This window comes from Schistocerca serialis, chromosome 6 (assembly GCF_023864345.2).
Source record: "Schistocerca serialis cubense isolate TAMUIC-IGC-003099 chromosome 6, iqSchSeri2.2, whole genome shotgun sequence".
NCBI classification, from domain to species: domain Eukaryota; kingdom Metazoa; phylum Arthropoda; class Insecta; order Orthoptera; family Acrididae; genus Schistocerca; species Schistocerca serialis.
This window is the reverse complement of record NC_064643.1, coordinates 489,099,581-489,118,406: the sequence shown is the minus strand read 5'-3', so window position 1 is coordinate 489,118,406 and position 18,826 is coordinate 489,099,581. Positions and strand designations below refer to the sequence as shown.

General features: G+C 50.8%; 1 protein-coding gene across 1 annotated transcript in view; it reads right to left on the bottom strand.

Moving 5' to 3' along the window:
* Positions 1-13,503, bottom strand: part of LOC126484949 (uncharacterized) — a 31,308-nt gene extending 17,805 nt beyond the window's left edge. Inside the window, exons 1-3 of the mRNA XM_050108550.1 lie at positions 13,485-13,503; positions 13,250-13,374; positions 1,807-3,031 (exon numbers count right to left, since the gene is read on the bottom strand). Of these exons, the coding sequence (XP_049964507.1) occupies positions 1,807-3,031; positions 13,250-13,374; positions 13,485-13,503 (1,369 nt within the window). The remainder of the gene's footprint in view (positions 1-1,806; positions 3,032-13,249; positions 13,375-13,484) is intronic.
* Positions 13,504-18,826: the final 5,323 nt, after the last annotated feature.

The window sequence follows — 18,826 nt, the reverse complement described above, 5'->3', positions numbered from 1 at the left end:
TAAGGAATTATTTTACCACACTCGTTTCCTTTTACTGATCGGAAATCGTCAGTGGTCTGTCGTCAGATGTACTACATCAGGAAGTTATAGCTTAAGTGCAGCTACTCACGTAAGTCAAGTGTCGGTTGTAATTATTGTATGGCAGCGAAACTTAGTAGATGTGCTAATGCGAAACCGATTAATGTTGGAAAAGAATTAAATTCAATTTTGCATATCACATGTAAATCCCACGCTATACACTGTATGGCAGTATGACATCCAAGCTGTCATAACAAGCCATAACTTCAGTATACTGCGTGGCAATCGAGAAGCGAGACTGCCGCCCCCCCCCCCCCCCGCCAGCGAGACCTGGGGGGAGAGGGGGGGGGGCGGCGGCTCCCGCCAGCGAGACCGGGGGGAGGGGAGGCGGGGTGGGCGCGGCGGCCCCCGCCGGCGAGACCGGGGGGAGGGGAGCGGGGGGGGGCGCGGCGGCCCCCGCCCGCGAGACCGGGGGGTGGGGGGGGACGCGGCGGCCCCCGCCGGCGAGACCGGGTGGGGGGGGAGGGGAGGGGAGGGGAGGAGGGGTGGGGGGGCGCCATCGACACCGGGGGGGGGGGCCGCGGCGGCCCCCGCCAGCGAGACCGGGAGGGGGGCGCGGCGTCCCCCGCCAGCGAGACCGGTGAGGGGGGGGGGCGCGGCGGCCCCCGCCAGCGAGAACGGGGGAGGGGGGGGGGCGGCGGCGGCCCCCCGCCAGCGAGACCGGGGAGGGGGGGGGGGGGCGGCGGCGGCCACCGCGAGCGAGACCGGGGAGGCGGGGGGGGGGGCGGCGGCGGCCCCCGCCGGCGAGACCCGGGGGGGGAGGCGGGGGGGGGGGCGCGGCGGCCCCTTCCGGCGAGACCCGGGGGAGGGGAGGCGGGGGGGGGGGCGCGCGGCGGCCGCCGCCGGCGAGACCCGGGGGAGGGGAGGCGGGGGGGGGGGGGCGCGCGGCGGCCCCTTCCGGCGAGACCCGGGGGAGGGGAGGCGGGGGGGGGGGCGCGCGGCGGCCGCCGCGGCGAGACCCGGGGGAGGGGAGGCGGGGGGGGGGGGCGCGCGGCGGCCCCCGCCGGCGAGGCACGGGGGAGGGGAGGCGGGGGGGGGGGGGGGCGCGGCGGCCCCCGCCGGCGAGGCACGGGGGAGGGGAGGCGGGGGGGGGGGGGGCGCGGCGGCCCCCGCCGGCGAGGCACGGGGGAGGGGAGGCGGGGGGGGGGGGGGGCGCGCGGCGGCCCCCGCCGGCGAGGCACGGGGGGAGGGGGAGGCGGGGGGGGGGGGGGGCGCGCGGCGGCCCCCGCCGGCGAGGCACGGGGGAGGGGAGGCGGGGGGGGGGGCGCGCGCGGCGGCCCCCGCCGGCGAGGCACGGGGGAGGGGAGGCGGGGGGGGGGGGGGCGCGCGCGGCGGCCCCCCGCCGGCGAGGCACGGGGGAGGGGAGGGGGCGGCGGCCCCCCGCCAGCGTGACCCGGGGGGGGGGAGGGGGCGGCGGCCCCCCCGCCAGCGTGACCCGGGGGGGGGGGAGAGGGGGGCGGCGGCCCCCCCGCCAGCGTGACCCGGGGGGGGGGGGGAGGGGGCGGCGGCCCCCCCGCCAGCGTGACCCGGGGGGGGGAGGGGGCGGCGGCCCCCCCGCCAGCGTGACCCGGGGGGGGGGGAGGGGGCGGCGGCCCCCCGCCAGCGTGACCCGGGGGGGGGGGGGGGAGGGGGCGGCGGCCCCCCGCCAGCGTGACCCGGGGGGGGGGGGAGGGGGGCGGCGGCCCCCCCGCCAGCGTGACCCCGGGGGGGGGGGAGGGGGGCGGCGGCCCCCCGCCAGCGTGACCCGGGGCGGGGAGGGGGGCGGCGGCCCCCCCGCCAGCGTGACCCGGGGCGGGGGAGGGGGGCGGCGGCCCCCCGCCAGCGTGACCCGGGGCGGGGAGGGGGCGGCGGCCCCCCGCCAGCGTGACCCGGGGCGGGGAGGGGGCGGCGGCCCCCCGCCAGCGTGACCCGGGGCGGGGAGGGGGCGGCGGCCCCCCCGCCAGCGTGACCCGGGGCGGGGAGGGGGGCGGCGGCCCCCCCGCCAGCGTGACCCGGGGCGGGGAGGGGGCGGCGGCCCCCCCGCCAGCGTGACCCGGGGCGGGGAGGGGGCGGCGGCCCCCCGCCAGCGTGACCCGGGGCGGGGGGGGGGCGGCGGCCCCCCGCCAGCGTGACCCGGGGCGGGGAGGGGGCGGCGGCCCCCCGCCAGCGTGACCCGGGGCGGGGAGGGGGGCGGCGGCCCCCCGCCAGCGTGACCCGGGGCGGGGAGGGGGCGGCGGCCCCCCCGCCAGCGTGACCCGGGGCGGGGAGGGGGCGGCGGCCCCCCCGCCAGCGTGACCCGGGGCGGGGAGGGGGGGGGGGGCGGGCGGCGGCCCCCCGCCAGCGTGACCCGGGGCGGGGAGGGGGCGGCGGCCCCCCGCCAGCGTGACCCGGGGCGGGGGGGCGGCGGCCCCCCCGCCAGCGTGACCCGGGGCGGGGGGCGGCGGCCCCCCGCCAGCGTGACCCGGGGCGGGGGGCGGCGGCCCCCCGCCAGCGTGACCCGGGGCGGGGGGGCGGCGGCCCCCCGCCAGCGTGACCCGGGGCGGGGGGCGGCGGCCCCCCGCCAGCGTGACCCGGGGCGGGGGGGCGGCGGCCCCCCGCCAGCGTGACCCGGGGCGGGGGGGCGGCGGCCCCCCGCCAGCGTGACCCGGGGCGGGGGGCGGGCGGCCCCCCGCCAGCGTGACCCGGGGGCGGGGGGCGGCGGCCCCCCCGCCAGCGTGACCCCGGGGCGGGGGGCGGCGGCCCCCCCGCCCGCGTGACCCGGGGCGGGGGGGCGGCGGCCCCCCGCCAGCGTGACCCGGGGCGGGGGGGCGGCGGCCCCCCGCCCAGCGTGACCCGTGGCGGGGTGCGGCGGCCCCCCGCCAGCGTGACCCAGGGGGGGGGGCGGCGGCCCCCCGCCAGCGTGACCCCAGGGGGGGGGGGGCGGCGGCCCCCCGCCAGCGTGACCCAGCGTGACTCTCGCAGCACACGCCCCCAGCTAGTGATACTACTCGTCCAGTGTCATCAGAATTATCCATCTGATGGACAACAGCACGAAAAGGTTTGACGTCTGTTTTACATTGGTAACCCGATCCTGCAACATCATAATCCGCAACAACGTTCTGTATATACTCTTCCGTTTCTGGTAGAGATAGGAGTTGGGTATATGTGGGTGAGCAATATTCTATGGAGTGTCGATACCGCGTGTTACAACACAGGAATACACACAAACTGCCGACTTTGGGATACTGTTGAACCTCGTGTTGGGCACGAAGAGCCACTCCACTCTTATGTGATTGATGTGGCTTCTGAAGTACCGTTGATCTGTCTGTTCTTTGGAAAAAAAAAAAAAAAAAAAAAAAAAGCAGGTGTACCGTGAAGCCTGGACAGTACGAAGACCTGTAGTACAGCCTGTGATGCCTTCTTCAGAAGAGCTCAGTTGTTTTCATGCACTTTGGCGCAACACCTCATGCCAGTCGAGCAGTGGAAGATCTGCTTAATGCAACCTTCTACGATTGTGTTGTCTCCGGAAGTCTTCCAGATGCATGGTCGGCATGATTATCTGGATACATTTGACATTTGGTTCTGAGGGTATCTAAATTAACGCGTTGCCTCTGGCACTTTCGGTCTCTGCCTGATCTGAAAGTAAATATACAGGAACACGTTCCTCAGATTCGACTGGAACTGCTTCGAGCAACTGTTTCTCACGTCGTTTTACGGATGCAGCATCTCGTCCACGGCTCTTGTGTGTTCTGAACAAATTGTGTAAGCGGCAGTTTATGATAAAATCAACGCTATGCCTTCCTCACTTGACATTTTTTGCCCGTTCCTAAGTCACTACATACGGAAACATGTACACGTCTTTGTTGCATTTTTGTATTCACGTGGCCACTTTGAACCTGGTAGCCAAAACTGAACTAGTTTTTTCCAGTGTAAATCAAGTTTCGGTGTCATGCGATAAGTACTACTCAACACTGAACCTCTGAGAATATCTCCACTTTAATTATAATCACTCGGTACAATATTGGTTTTATCATACATGGGGAGATCGATATTGATTTACACTTCATTTTTCCCATCAACGATGGTCCGCCATGTGACCCATCATTATAGTTGGAAGTATGTAGTCGTTAGGTCTAACCGTAGGAGCGAGAATAATCACTGGAAGTGTAAACCCCGCACAATACAGCCGATTTCTGCCAACTGCTGTCATTACGTGACTGGACAGCGTGATTTTCAAGTAAGCGCTGCGCCACGTGGTTTCTGTGAAATAAAGGTGTAAGTACTACAGATATTTACAGGAGACTGGTGGCAGTGTGTGAAGAGTGTACTCCATCACGCAAAGTTCTCTTGCAACACGACAATGCCCGTCCCAATTCTAATCGGAAAACCGCGGTCACCTCCACTGAAACGGGGTCCAGATACTGCCAAAACCATTTTATTCTCTCCTTACTTGACAGGACAGTTGCTCGCGGTTCTTCGAAGTCTGCCCAATAATGTCTGCGCAAAGGTTTCTTCGAAGCCCCCAAACAGGCGGTAATCAGAAGGAACCGATTTAGTTGATTGGGTATGGCAGTACGTCAGACCCTCGCCCCCCCCCCCCTTTTCAGTGATGGGAGCCGTAGTTTTCCGACTTGTAGGGGGATAATCGTCATGTTGGTAGAGCAATTTTCGTGACCGTGCAACTGATACCAATCGCCTGTGAGTATCCGCAGTGCTAACTCCCTACTTTCATAGTAACCGAGTCGTGCAGCGCTGTTCTTGGTAATCACACTCCATGTTGTCCGTTCGCATAATGAGAGTAGTTGGGAAATGATCTGCACTGAGCAGGGATTTCCACTTCTAATGATTGTCCTACCACCTAAGGTTAGATCAAAGTACTGCATACTTTCAACTCCAATATGAGTCAAATAGCCCTCGACGAACGATAGGAAATAGTGGTACTAAAGAAGATGAAGCCCCTCTCGTAAATAGAAACAGTTCGTTTCATAATCTGTTGAAGCACGCATTTTACTGGCTGCTTTTATGTGTACTCAACAAACCCTTAATTGAAGCGTGCTGCCCTTCTTTGGATGACCACTGTTTCCTGGACTAGCCCTAGCTGGTCGGAGTCCCGGATTGTGGAGCAATGCCGAAGTACCTTGTAAGACAAGTTCTTCGTGAGTGGACTACACATCTTGAAGATTCTGTCTTTTATAGAATTACTTTTTCCGGCCTTTTCACTTTATATCGTTCCTCAATCATACTCTCAGATATACAATGCATTGATGTCCAATGAATAAGTGTTCGGCAATTGTGCCATTTAACAATAACGGCTCTTTCCGCCAATTTGTGCGCAATATGCTACATTTGTTCTCGTCCGCGGTAAATTATTTCCACCCAAAGTGTCGATCTCCTGAGGGTCTGATAGCTTCCACTTACGAAAGATGGCTAGATATTCCACTACTCGTGCCCACTAATGTTTATTTAGGTTTCTGTGACTAACTATAAGTAAACAGCAGCGTGCAACGGTGGCGCCATATTTAGTCGTCATTTATGCCAGGAAATTGGTAGAGTTGCCACTGTAAATGTAGATACTAGGCGGAAACGACCAATGCCAAATCCAGGAATACCTTGATAATACTTCTTAATGTAAACAGAAGAAAACGAGAAAGCAATAAGGAAATACTCTTAATAAGCTTACAATTCCTATTGAGTTAGGATTTAGAACCATACCGAAGTTTTAAGTAACTTTCATTGTTAACTGCTTACGATGTCTGGACGTAACAACACAAAACACATATGGTAAAACAAATGTAGGTAGGCGTTTTTAAGAGTAGCATAGACGTGTTCCAAATACATTAAGAAAGTATGCAGTGAGTACGGCCGTGGCCACCCTTCAATGTAGAACTGAAAGCATTATAACTATTCAGTGATTTAAGTAAATTAAACAATTACATGGTACTTCGCACATTGCTTGGCTTAACTATGAAACATAGGTCCCAGAATACTGTGTTCTGTTCGATAATTAAGAATAAGATAAAGCGTTGTCTAACGGAAAGTGGTGTCAGGCAGACGATGGTAGTTCCTCGGTGCCTTGATGTGCCAATCCATTGATCATACGGGTAGCAGGAAGTCTGGCGGCGAATAATGTAACTTAAGATTTAGCAGATACGGAACAGACGACATCATATGGGTAAAAGCTTTAAACCTTGCGTGTGGGCAGCCCATTCTCAATGGTCAGTCTTTCGTCTTCTGTAACATCTGTCACCAATGTTCTCGTTATTCTGCCTTCCGCCAAGAGTAATGCCGTACCCTTCCAGTTATTATACGGGGCGCTCAAAAAGAAACGAGCCGGGGGCCTAATTACAGAAACCAGTAACTTTATGTTAGTAGTATTGAACCTGGCCGACTGTGACAAAGCGGTGAATGGCTGTCTCATAAAATTCCCGGGGCTGCGATGTTTACCAGTTCGCACGTACAGCTGGACGTCGTCGTCCGAGGTGAATCGTTTGCCCCTCAGAGCCTTTTCTAGGGGACCAAAAATGGCGTAATCACAGGTAGAGACGTCCTAACTGTATGGAGGATGGCCGAGAACCTTTGAATTTCTGCAGGAGGGTTTGCATTGTCGTGGAGCAGAATGAACCCATGGGGAGACTGCCTGGTCGTTTTGATTTGATCGCTTGATGAAGGGTCATCAACGTTTGCGAGTAACGCAGTCCGGAACACTCTCCCTGTGCTTACGCCATTTTTGTTCCCCTTGAAAAGGCTGAGCGGCAAACTATTCACCTTGGACGACGACACCCAGCTGTACGTGCTGAACTGGTTAACATCGCAGTCCCGGGGATCTTATGAAACAGCCATTCACACCTTGTGTCACAGTCAGCCAAGTGTATCAACAGCCAGGGTCAATACTTCTAACATACACAGACTGGTTTCTGTAATTAACGCCACCGGCTCCTTTCTTCTATGAATGCCCCTTGTGTTTCACCTTGGCATCTAAAAAATAATCACCTTAGATAGTCGCCATGGGTTTCCAGGTGCCATGTATCTTATCCGATAGGTTACATGGGCTGCGTGCACCTCGGTCAGAGCCAACATAACACTGCAGGGGCACACAACACACGGTAAAATGTTGTGGACATCAGTTGCAGTCCACGTTTTCTGGTCTCTGCATACCTCGGCGTTCGAGAAGACCCATTCATGCAATAAATTTCGAAACTGATCATTCCACCACAAAATCTGACATGATATTCAAGGTGATTTCCATTTACTTTATTGCGTTTTTGTCGGGACAGCTGGTGTGTTGCTAGGTGGGAGAGTGGCTAGGAAACTCCAAGCAAGCGGCCACAGTGAAGTCTGCTTCCAACATGAGTGTGGCAACATGGCAGTGGCAGTGGCTGCGGGAAGTATTGTCCGTAGTGACATATCTGACCACAGAGTAGGCATTACCACCTAAAAGCGAAAGACGCTAACCCATTGTATCTCACTGTTCCATTTTTGGAACAAAAGTTCGTAATTTCTTGCGGACAGGGATTTTAGGTTTTGCTAAGTTTTCCGCACTGCTGGCCTTCTGCATGGTCCTTGCTTTTACACAAAACTGCCAGTTGTGCTGCGACCATCTGCATAGCAACATTGTTGTTGCTGTAGTAATTACTGTTTTTGGAAAGATGATTACAAAGAAAGGGTATGTAAGTTTTACTGTATTTGACAGTGGACTAGTCGGTCATCAGTCCCTCCGTTCTTGGGTTAACTAAAACCGATAAAACCTCACTCACAGGGAACTAAATTGGCCATAAAATTACAAAATGACAGAGAAGGAAGGAAGAAGGCGGAAGAACAGAGGATGGATAGAAAGTGACTAATAACACGGGCATGAAGGAAGAAGCACAGGTAGACAAGATAAACACTAAAGATAAAACAGACCCATGAAGAAAGGAGTGGGTAGGCAGAGGGCAGGGGTGAACCACCAAGCCCGGTCAAAACCAGTCCGATCGGGACGAAGGTGGATGCAAGATGGCCTGGCATCACCTCCACCCAAAGATAAGGTTGAAGGTCCCACCCTTAAATAAAACGATAAAGAACCCTCACGATGAAATTGTGAAACTAGATGAGCTGCTGAGGCATTATTAGCTAACGCCAGTGGTAGCGAGTCAGGAAAGCTGAAAGTCCATTGCAGGTTGGCTATGTTGGAACAGGCCAGTAAGAGGTGAACTACAGTCAACATTGATCCACCACATCAGGGGGGGGGGGGGTATAATCACGACGGAGGAGATAACCTTGAGTCAGCCAGGTATGGCTGATGTGGAGACAGCAAAGGACGACAGAGGCTTTAAGAGAGGACCATAAGGAAGACTGCCACGTAGTTTTAGAATCCTTTATCACCCTGAGCTTGATCGGTGAAGAAAGTGTGCCATTCTGCATTCCAAAGTCCCAAAACCTGACAACATAATACCGAGTGAAGGCCTACTCATGGACTGTCAATAGCAAGGGATGGCCTGTTAGTAGTCAATTTAGCCAGTCGATTGGTAAGTTCATTGCCAGGGATCCCAACATGGCCTGGGGTACAAATGAAAACCACTGAGCATCCACATTGATCAAGGAGAGAAAGAGTGCTATATACTCGTAGTTATGACCAATGGGTGGCGAGGGAAGCACTGGCCGATAGCTTGCTAACTGCTCGAGGATTCACTACCAGATAGTGAAAGACAGTCCTGAGCAGAAGGATACATGGTCCAGACAGCTACCAATTCTGCAGTAAAAACACTACAGCCATCTGGCAGGGAACAAAGTTATGTGTGGTTCGCATAGGTGTAAGCATAACCAGTGTGACCAGGAACCATGCGGCCGTCAGTATAAATCACTTCTGAACTGAGGAGACAGTAGAATTGGTGGCGAAGGGACTCCAGAGGGGCAGAATCCTTAGAACTGATGGAGAAATCAAGACAGAGCTGTGGCAGAGAGATGCACTATGGAGGGTTCCGCGCATGAGCGGGGAAAAGAGGTGGTAAAGGTAGGTGCTGGAGCTCATAAGATCGACTGAAAGCGGGCAGCCGTGATACACACATCGTGGCTGCAGCCACGGGAGGTTGATCTCAGTGTTTGGATACAGGAGACTATAATTATGGTGCTTTGGGGGGGGGGGGGGACCTGAATGCAGAGCGCAAACGATATCAGCTTTTAGCGCAATACTAGCAGCATTGGAATCCCTACTTGTGCGAGAGGCTAATCATCGGGATAATCCAGAAGGCACCAGTTGCAAGTCTTACCCCAAAATGGTGGATGGGGTCAAGTATCTGTAATGTCGAAGGTGACGCAGAACCAATGACAGGACTCTTAGTCTAAATGAGACTGGACCAGCAATTTGTACAAACGCAGGAGGATAGAGCAGTCTGCACCACTAGGTGATATTGCACAGACATCTAAGAACATTGAAATGTAACCAGCAAGTCCTCTTCAGCTGACGAAGATGAGGGAGCAATGTTAACTGGGCATTGAAGAGCAGACTCAAGAAGTGATGGGTATCAACAACCTCGAGGGATTGACCATCGAGGAACAGATCTGGATGGGGAAGGACTGTACGGCGACGGCAGAAATGCATGACACGACTTTTCCACTGCAAACTGAAAGCTATGGGAGAGAGCTCAAGACTGTTCCTGGTAGATTGTCCCCTGCAGACGGCGCTCTGCAGCCCCTATGGCAGAGGAAGTGACGTAGATACAAAAATCGTCGGCATACAAAGAAGGGGACACTGTTGGCTCAGCAGCCGCCACCAGTCCATGAATGGCGACGAGGAAGAGGGAAGCTCAGCATGGAACCCGGTGGAACCCCATTTTCTTGCTGATGGGAAGTGCTGTAGGAGAAACCAACTTGGACCCAGAAAGATCGACAAGAAAGAAAGTTACAGATAAAAACGGGCAGAGCGCTATGAAGGCCCAATTTGTGAAGGAGGATGAGGATGTGGAGTCGCCAAGTGGTGTCTTAGGCTTTATGCAGGTCAAAGAAGACTGCTGTGACATGTTGCCAATGGGCAGAAGCTGGCCGGATAGCAGACTCCAGGTGCACCAAATTATCCACCATGGCTCTGAGCACCATGGGACTCGACTGCTGAGGTCATTAGTCCCCTAGAACTTAGAACTAGTGAAACCTAACTAACCTAAGGACATCACAAACATCCATTGCCGAGGCAGGATTCGATCCTGCGACCGTAGCGGTCTTGCGGTTCCAGACTGCAGCGCCTTTAACCGCACGGCCACTTCGGCCGGCTTATCCACCATAGAGTGGCTACAGTGAAAACCGCCTTGAGTCGACGACAGAAGGTCACGGGACTCAAGGATCCAAAACAGCCGACGATGGAGTGTTGAAGGAGCGTGCAGAGGGTGTTGGAAAGGTTAATTGGATGGTAGCTATCCAACTGAAGAGATGGCTTCCCAGGCTTTAAAACCAGAATAATAATGCTTTCCTGCTATTGGGTAGGCAATAAACTCCTTCCCTCCCCTCCCCCCCCCCCCCCCCCCCGAACTCCACAGATGGTTGTGCTACTTATATGCCACCCACCCACTTTTAATAATTTAGTACAATCATTTACGCCCCCACATACAACACAGCTCAATAGACCATAATTACATTTTCCACAGATATTCATATTCGCTGAACAATTAAATTTACTGAATTAGGCATACATCTAGTCTAATAAGTAAAATTATTTCACCGACACACACACACACACACACACACACACACACACACACACACACACACACACCCCTCCCTGAGGATAGTGCATTTAATATTATATACTTAAACACGTACCAATGATAATATTGCCACGTGCACCTTGTCCTAATAAAGATACAATTCATTTTCCTTCACGGTACAAAACGACCATTTTACATCTGTGCACGCTCAGTCGACCCAAGTCGCTCTCATAACAGTTCATCTGATTCGAGAGCCTTTTAGCACTGGCAGAAACGCGTCAGTCTTTCTGATCAGAGACTACCCCCTTTTCTACGGGTATATCCATACTCACGTATTAAAAGACCAAAAATATTTGTAATATAATATTATAAAATTCATCTGGTACTCTTCGATATTAAGAGCAATCCTAGTACGTTAAGGTGCCATAGACTTATGGCTAACTAGAAGTAAAAATAAAAAATATATTCAGTACTCAACCATCTCTCCTTCGTAAGACCTAAATTTAATTTATAATTTTTCTTTTAATGAAGGAACTAACTCCCTCCTCGTCTATAGAGAACGTACAAAGACAGAAAAATGTTTTCCCTTTCAATTAAATGGAAATATCGTCCTTCAAAAAGTGATCAAATTTAGATCATACCTAATAACGTCCTTCCCCAAACACACCACCCTATTCAGTCCTCTTAAACCACAACCCTATCACCAAAGCTGATCACATATCAAATACATTTAACGATTTAAATTATATCGCTCTTAATTGAGCTACACTCACATCGACATTTAATTAAATGTAACCTTTTATCACTCCCACACCAGTCACCTGCACTGCCGTCAAACATACACACAATCGCCGGCCGCGGTGGCCGAGCGGTTCTAGGTGCTTCAGTCCGGAACCGCGCGACTGCTACGGTCGCAGGTTCGAATCCTGCCTCGGGCATGGATGTGCGTGATGTCTTTAGGTTAGTTAGGTTTAAGTAGTTCTAAGTTCTAGGGGACTGATGACCTTAGATGTTAAGTCCCATAGTGCTCAGAGCCATTTGAACCATACACACAATCATTGTACCAAAGTCAGCCTCATAACACCAGGCATACAAGTGAATTTTACCAAGCCAATCTCAGGTTAAAGGCAATGAACTAATTAACTCATTCAAAAACGCACACAAACTTCCATAAACATTATTCTTATTGAAATCGTATGAACTGGACAAGCTTTTCACACGGCCTCTATTACTTTATCTTCTAATTATATATTTCATTTGTAATAAAGACAAATTCAGTCGCATAGAAGCTCATGATCACAAGGGCAAGTTATATTTTCTCACACATAACTATTCCCCAAACTACCCACATTATATTAAAATGCAAAAAAATCATCCTACACACATACGCTGTATAGCAAATATAAATTTTATCATATATAAAAATTAAACAGATCCATTTTTAAGTCAAAATTAGAAATCTACACTCTAAGATCATTTAAGCTCTATCCCTTTCATCAGACGAGACAAGCTCGTCGTACACCAACACCAACACCAACACCAACACACGAGAGAGGCACATCTATTTATGTCAACACTTTGTACTGCTCACTGTCCTCATAGATGAATTGTTTTCCATTTGATACCCACCTCACCATGTGGTGGGCCACACAACATCAAAGTAGACCAAGTGTAGTAGGAGTAAGATAATGAACAGTCGGCACATTTAAATGAAGTAAGATTTGACTTAATCAGAGCGCCTGGTGGATCATGTAGTTTAACATTGGGGCCCAGTATAGCTGGCACAGCGTCTACTTCATACGTCCGCTTCATTAGTAGCGGATAGGGTGGAATAAAATTACTCATTTCGTACTTTTAGCTAACTAGGCAGCTAATCTGCCACATACAGCATAGACTACATATAATGACCACGACTGGGAGACAAAAAAAAATGATCAACTTTACACAGAGCTATTCTACAATTATTAAATTAATTTTGTCTGTTAAAGTGATAATTGTATACTAAATCTTTAATTACAGTAGTGATTAACTCTATGAAAGCATATGCGAGCTAAATGCTTCGATGAATGGCGTCTGCTATTCGCCACGTATAACGCGTTTGACTGAATGTGAATTTACGCTCAATTAATGTATACTACAATTAGATCACGCTCTGAACTCCATTTATGGATGAATATGCACTTACTACTAAAAATAATTTAATTATTAACATATATAATCATATTATGAAAGATAAATGAACAATGATCGTATGGTGCAGACTATCTTATCACTAATGACCCCGCATACATAAACTTATCTACTTTAATTACGATTAAAATAATCTTCAATTAAAATGAAATATAAATTTATATTTAAACGGAATATATAGTCACTATCATTTTCATTGATCTCCATTTTCGCATCATGTTCAGCAATCTCATCGTCAGATATGTAGATCTCTCCTGCAGATAAATAAGAGTTTTTACACAAGTAAAATTTATTTATATATTGTTAATTACAGATAAATATATTAACTGCACATGAGGTATAGTACTTACGGGCATTAAACTCAACTGTGTCTGCAATCGAGATTGTGTCTGCAGCTCCCGCCTCGCCATCTTCATCCGCGCATCCTCCTCCACAGTTATATTAATATTGCATGGCGGTACGACCGCCCCCGTGACTGGAATAGAATACCACCATTAAAAAATTTATTTATTTAATATAATTTATATAATAGTCAAATAATTAATAAGTTAATCTCATGAGAATTACTGGGAAATGGATACTCACAGGTCATCTCGATCTCCATAGCCCGAGCACTAGATCACCGACTGAGTCGTGACGGACGTTGACAAGCCCTGAGGCGAGCGGTGGGTAGGGGTCTCCTATTGGAGGAGCCGTCTTTGAGTAACCCCACTACAGTTGATAAGTGTGGAAATCGTAAATTTTCACCATCCGTTGTCTATAAGTAGAACAAGTTCGGTGAAAGCGTTTGTTGAATGAATGAGCGAGTGGATGACACGACTCATCGACTGTATCATTAGTACAGGTAAATAAATGTTGGATAACGTAAATTGAGGTCTTTCCTTTTAATGATATGTATGACTTATGGTTGGAATTATGTTTGTTCTAAATGCATATTCATATATGCGTAGAAAGGGAGTATGCTTTTTATTATTAAGTGAGTTTTGGCAGGAGTTAATTGGCTTTTATATATGCCAGTCTTTAAGATTTGTGAGTGGAAATATGACAGCAAAGCGTGAATGACGTGTTCGCTGCCTGGGGGAAACACTTTACATGTCCAGTTGGAGATGCAGGGGAAGATAGAGATCTGCGCTATTCAGGAATCCATTTGTGCACTGTATGTCGTTAGACAATGGCTGGAGAGCAGGTATAGAGAGAGCCCACTTCGGCATGCTGGTCCTGAGGCTAAGTGGACGGCTGCTTAGGGATAGATATGTGGCTTTGACATACCGCCAGCGGCGCTCGGACGCACGCTTTGTAGGGTGCTATGGGATTAGTTAGAGCATATAGTACTTGTTTTGGTGGTTATTGGATTAAGAACTGTAATATTAAAGCTTATGTCCTCAGTGGGAACGCTGTGTAATTGAGTAAGGGTGTTTTGGTATTTGAAGATTTTTCGCGATTGGTGATAAGCTGTTGGCGCAATTTAGCTACCACTGTAAAAAAAAAAGCTGTCTACTGCTGAAAGAAAGGAGTGACCTTGCCCGCCCCCCCCCCCCCTCCAGATGTAACTGATGAGTTATTAGGCAAGAGCAATTGATAGCTGTCGAATGATGGTATGTGTTCGGATATAGGAGTCGAAACGGCGGCTTGAATGAATGTGTATGTTGAATGGATGAAGTGTGATGCAGGATGAAAGGAGTGAGACATCATTTTAAACATCGAGCACGAGCGAATTCGCGTCTTTGCTTATGATCAACGAAATGTGATGATTACAGCATCCCAACACACGTCGGTGATGTCTTCACAGACCTTACACAAGCTGGTCAGGTGTTAATTATCGGGGATACCGACTGAGGCGTGTCGCTGATAAAAGTTGTATAATGACTAGAGAAGATGAATTTGTGTGCTATCGCAAAAGGGTGCAGATTGATGACATAGATAATTGGGCTAGATTTTTTTATGTGGAAACTTACGCTATCTATAGATAGTGATAATCGACTGCTAGTGACAACAGTGAAGAGCGGAAAAATAGCTCCAAATCGAGCGCTGGCAGAATGTTGGTGCCATGGTAATAATATTTAATTCAAGTTGGAGGTGGTAAATATGGACCAGGCTTTGAATATTGGTGGGAGTGTCGTACGTGCTTGATGCTATGTATAGAAGGTTGACTCTTTAATGGCATTTGATATTTCTGGGCGTGCATAAAATTAATTTTAGTGTTGAAAGAGAGAGAAAGATGAGTTGATGGGTGTTTAGGTAGAGGCTACGTTTGTAATTGGAAAAGAGTCGGTGAGAATGGTAAACTCATTGATGGACAAAGTTTGTGGGGTGATGTATGAGCGTCAAGATAAGGATGAGGACGTTTGCGTATGTTGATGGTGGGAGGAGTAAATTAGATATTGTTTTTTTAAAAAAAATGTTATAAAGTAAGAATATTGCGACGGTTTTAGATGGCTGGTCACACGACGAGGCAAGGCTAGGGATGTGTAGTTACGTTTAGTTAAAGGGCCGTGTAATGCCACGTCAAGAGCAATGCGCAGTGTGTCATAGGAGGTAAAGACGTGTGCTGCTACTATGATGTGTAGCGTATGGAGGCTGCACTTTGGAAATGACCTACATTGATATAAAGCTGACTTTCACCCGCATTCGGTGGTGGCGGCTAGGGGTTGTGACGGATCGCGGTCCTGCACGGACGTCTGTGTGTGATTTTAACGAGTTGAAGAGCTCGTCGACCACGCCAACTCACGCTTGCGGAGGCCGAGCAGGGGCTGTGGGCGGTCTGTAATCAGACGGATGCGCGCCTTCACAATCCTGTGGACAGGGTGCCGAGGGGGTACCTGCGCACGTCTGCCGAGTTATTTTGCGAGCGGATCTGCTGGCTCTGCTATGTATTATTACGATAGTTCACGAGTACTGAGCGTATCTACACATCAGTGTGAAGAATTATTTAGTAGTAGTTTGCTATTGTGTGTACTGAAATTATGATTGAGTGCGTGTCCGTGGGCTGTGCGACATGGCTTAGGGTGGGTGTTTTGTGATTGTGTGATAGATATACTGTATGGTTAAGTAAGTTGTTTGAAAATATAAATGGAGTGTTGTCAATTATTACACACCGCTGCAGCGCAGATCATAATTATTGGTTTTCCGTCACCGCAGTGTTTTCGCGGCGGCGTTAATCGTGTGCGTGTGCGTCGACGAGCTATGGGCTATTCTGACAATACACGTGAAAGCAGGTCCACACCTGAGACGCCAGCGGTAAACATGAGAAGAACATTGCAGCTTTCACGTGTGTCAGAGGAGTGCCCTTTCTGGTCGGCTGTCATGAGCGAGCGCGGAAGCTGAACTTGGGTGGAGGCTCTGGAATCCCCCCTCCCACCGATCACACGCGCGCGCGTCTTTGAGCGTAAGCTAATGCGCATAGGTGATAAATTTTCTCAGGTGTTAGGCGCGAATGCGACTGCGAGGTGGTCATGTTTGGTCGACGCCGAGCAGATACTTTTGGTCTGTTTGGCAGCCGGGGGCAGGGTATGGGGGGGGGGGGGGGGTGTTTCAGGGGCGTCTGTTGAACTATTTTATTGCGATCATGTCTGTGCACTATACTGTGCTTTATTTAGTGAGTTTAAGAGTACAGAGATCGTCTGCAGATATTGTGTACTGCATTACTTAAGAGCAGTTTGCTATTGCGTGGTGAAATTAGTTGTTTACGTGTTTGTGGGCTGTGTCAGATGACCACAGTCGGATTAGTGCGGGTGTTGTGACAAATATACTCCACAACTAAATAAAAGGGCTCGAAATAAGTAGACTTACTTCCCCGAGCTGCACAGCGCAGTCTGAGCGGTTTTTGCGCAAATACGGCAATCTTGTCAGCCTGTGAGTGAGTGAACAAATAGCTGGACAAATTTATCTGTCGAGGAGTTACAGGTCTGAATTGGAATGAATATCTTGATGGATGTGGTTGTGTTGCTAAGTGTAGTGCACTACTGGAGCTCAGGACCTGCCTTATTTCAGCCTTACACATCAAAACCTATGAGAGGCAAAAGTTTCAGAAAGATATGTCCCAAATAAGGTACATTCCTTCCTCCTTCCATCAGCATATGCACTGAAATTATTTACCAAAATTAGGAGTTGTTTGGCTATTTGGACGTAAATGTTTTGCGTTTACGAGCGGTTCGCATGTCTGTAGGCTGTGCTGTGTGTTATTTTTTACTGTTTACAATTAGTAGCCAGCCGGAGTGGCTAAGCGGCTCTAGGCGCTACAGTCCGGAACCGCGCGACGCTGCGGTCGCAGGTTCCAGTACTGCCTCGAGCATGGATGTGTGTGATGTCCTTAGGTTAGTTAGGTTTAAGCAGTTCTAAGTTCTAGGTGACTAATGACCTCAGAAGTTAAGTCCTATAGTGGTCAGAGCCATTTACAACTAGCGAGTATGTGTCTAGAGCATTATAAATGAGTTACGTAGGAGTGTCTGTATGGTGTGGGACATGTCGGTGTGATACAATATACTCCGACCCTAAATAAAGTAAATTCGTTGCTCCATATAAGGGGCTAGTGCAGGGGTGAATCCTTTTACCCAAAACGCGTAGGAAGAGGTTTAGTCCTGGTGTCTTAGTTTAGTGGTGACGAGCTTCATTTGCAACGATTTTCCTACGTTGGTAGCGGAAGCGCAAGTGAGCTTTGTTTACTGGCCGAATTCAAACTTGGCGCTGGGTCCTAGGCGGAAGTGGTGGTCGAGTGGCTGAGGTTAGTACAAGTGCCCTTCCTTTACAACTATTTTCTTAGGTTGGTAGAGAAAGCGGAAGTGGCCTTTCTTTACTGCCAGAATTCAAACTCTGGTGCTGGTTCCTAGGAAAAGGAGGCAGTCTGGTCCTCGAAAAGTAGTTGAAACTAGGTAGTTGAACACCTTTGCATACGTATAGGAAATTGTATATTGAATTATTTAATATGATTGAAATGGAATTAAGCAATTAGGTAATTGATATAAGAGCGATGTGGGGGTTAGCATATTTACGGAAGAGTATGTCCGTCGCGTGTTTGGACGCTGTGTGACGTAAGCAGGGCGGCAGCGCGACGAGTTTCCAGTTGTAACGCACGCACGAGAGAGTCAATTAACGAGCGTTCTCGTGGCGGATTCCACTGTCTAGCAAACTTTGGCGCCGAAAGTGTAGCACAGCGTTCTTTGTGGAACGGCCGACCGTTGTGCGATTGAGCTCCGAGGCAAACAATTTTGTCGGGAAACGTGCGGAGGCGACAAATACACATGGTGAAGGGACAAGGGACCACTGTGGCGGCAAACTCGGCAAGTTCCAGCGTGTCCAGCGAAAAACGTTTTCGACGTGGAAGTGATCGCTGGTCCAGCGGCTAGCACGGGCCATAGCCATATCCATAGACAGCAGCACGCACACTGGCCGGCGCCGCACCTCGCGCCACCGGTAAGCGAGCGGTCGCCTCATGTGACGGCCGTCGGCAAAGGGTCCGCGCGCTAGCCGGCGGGGCCAAATGGTGCGACGATTTGAAGTAATTCATTTGGAGTGCGGACGTCGTGATGACTGCACTGTGGCATCAAAGATGTGTACTGATTGTGTTGGAGAACAAGTGATGACCATACTGCTTGAAATAAAGACTTCAGTCCCTTTCCCCCTGCAAAATCAAAGGACTTGAGTTAGGTTACTATAAGTGCAATTTATCATTTGACGCGATTTTGATTGGTTACCAGTGAAGAAAGGTAAGTGACCGAGAGAGTTCGTAAGTGTGACAGATTATGGTGTTGAAATTTGAACTTGTGACATATTTGCTATTTATGAAATGCAAATGGCTTTCCCCGCCGAGAGAATCGGGTATCTTGAATAAATAATAAATGATAAGAAATAGAAGTGCACTTTTGGATACATTATCGTGTTGGAATTTGAATTTGGTGCAAATTTTAGCGGAGGTAGGCCAATAATAAATT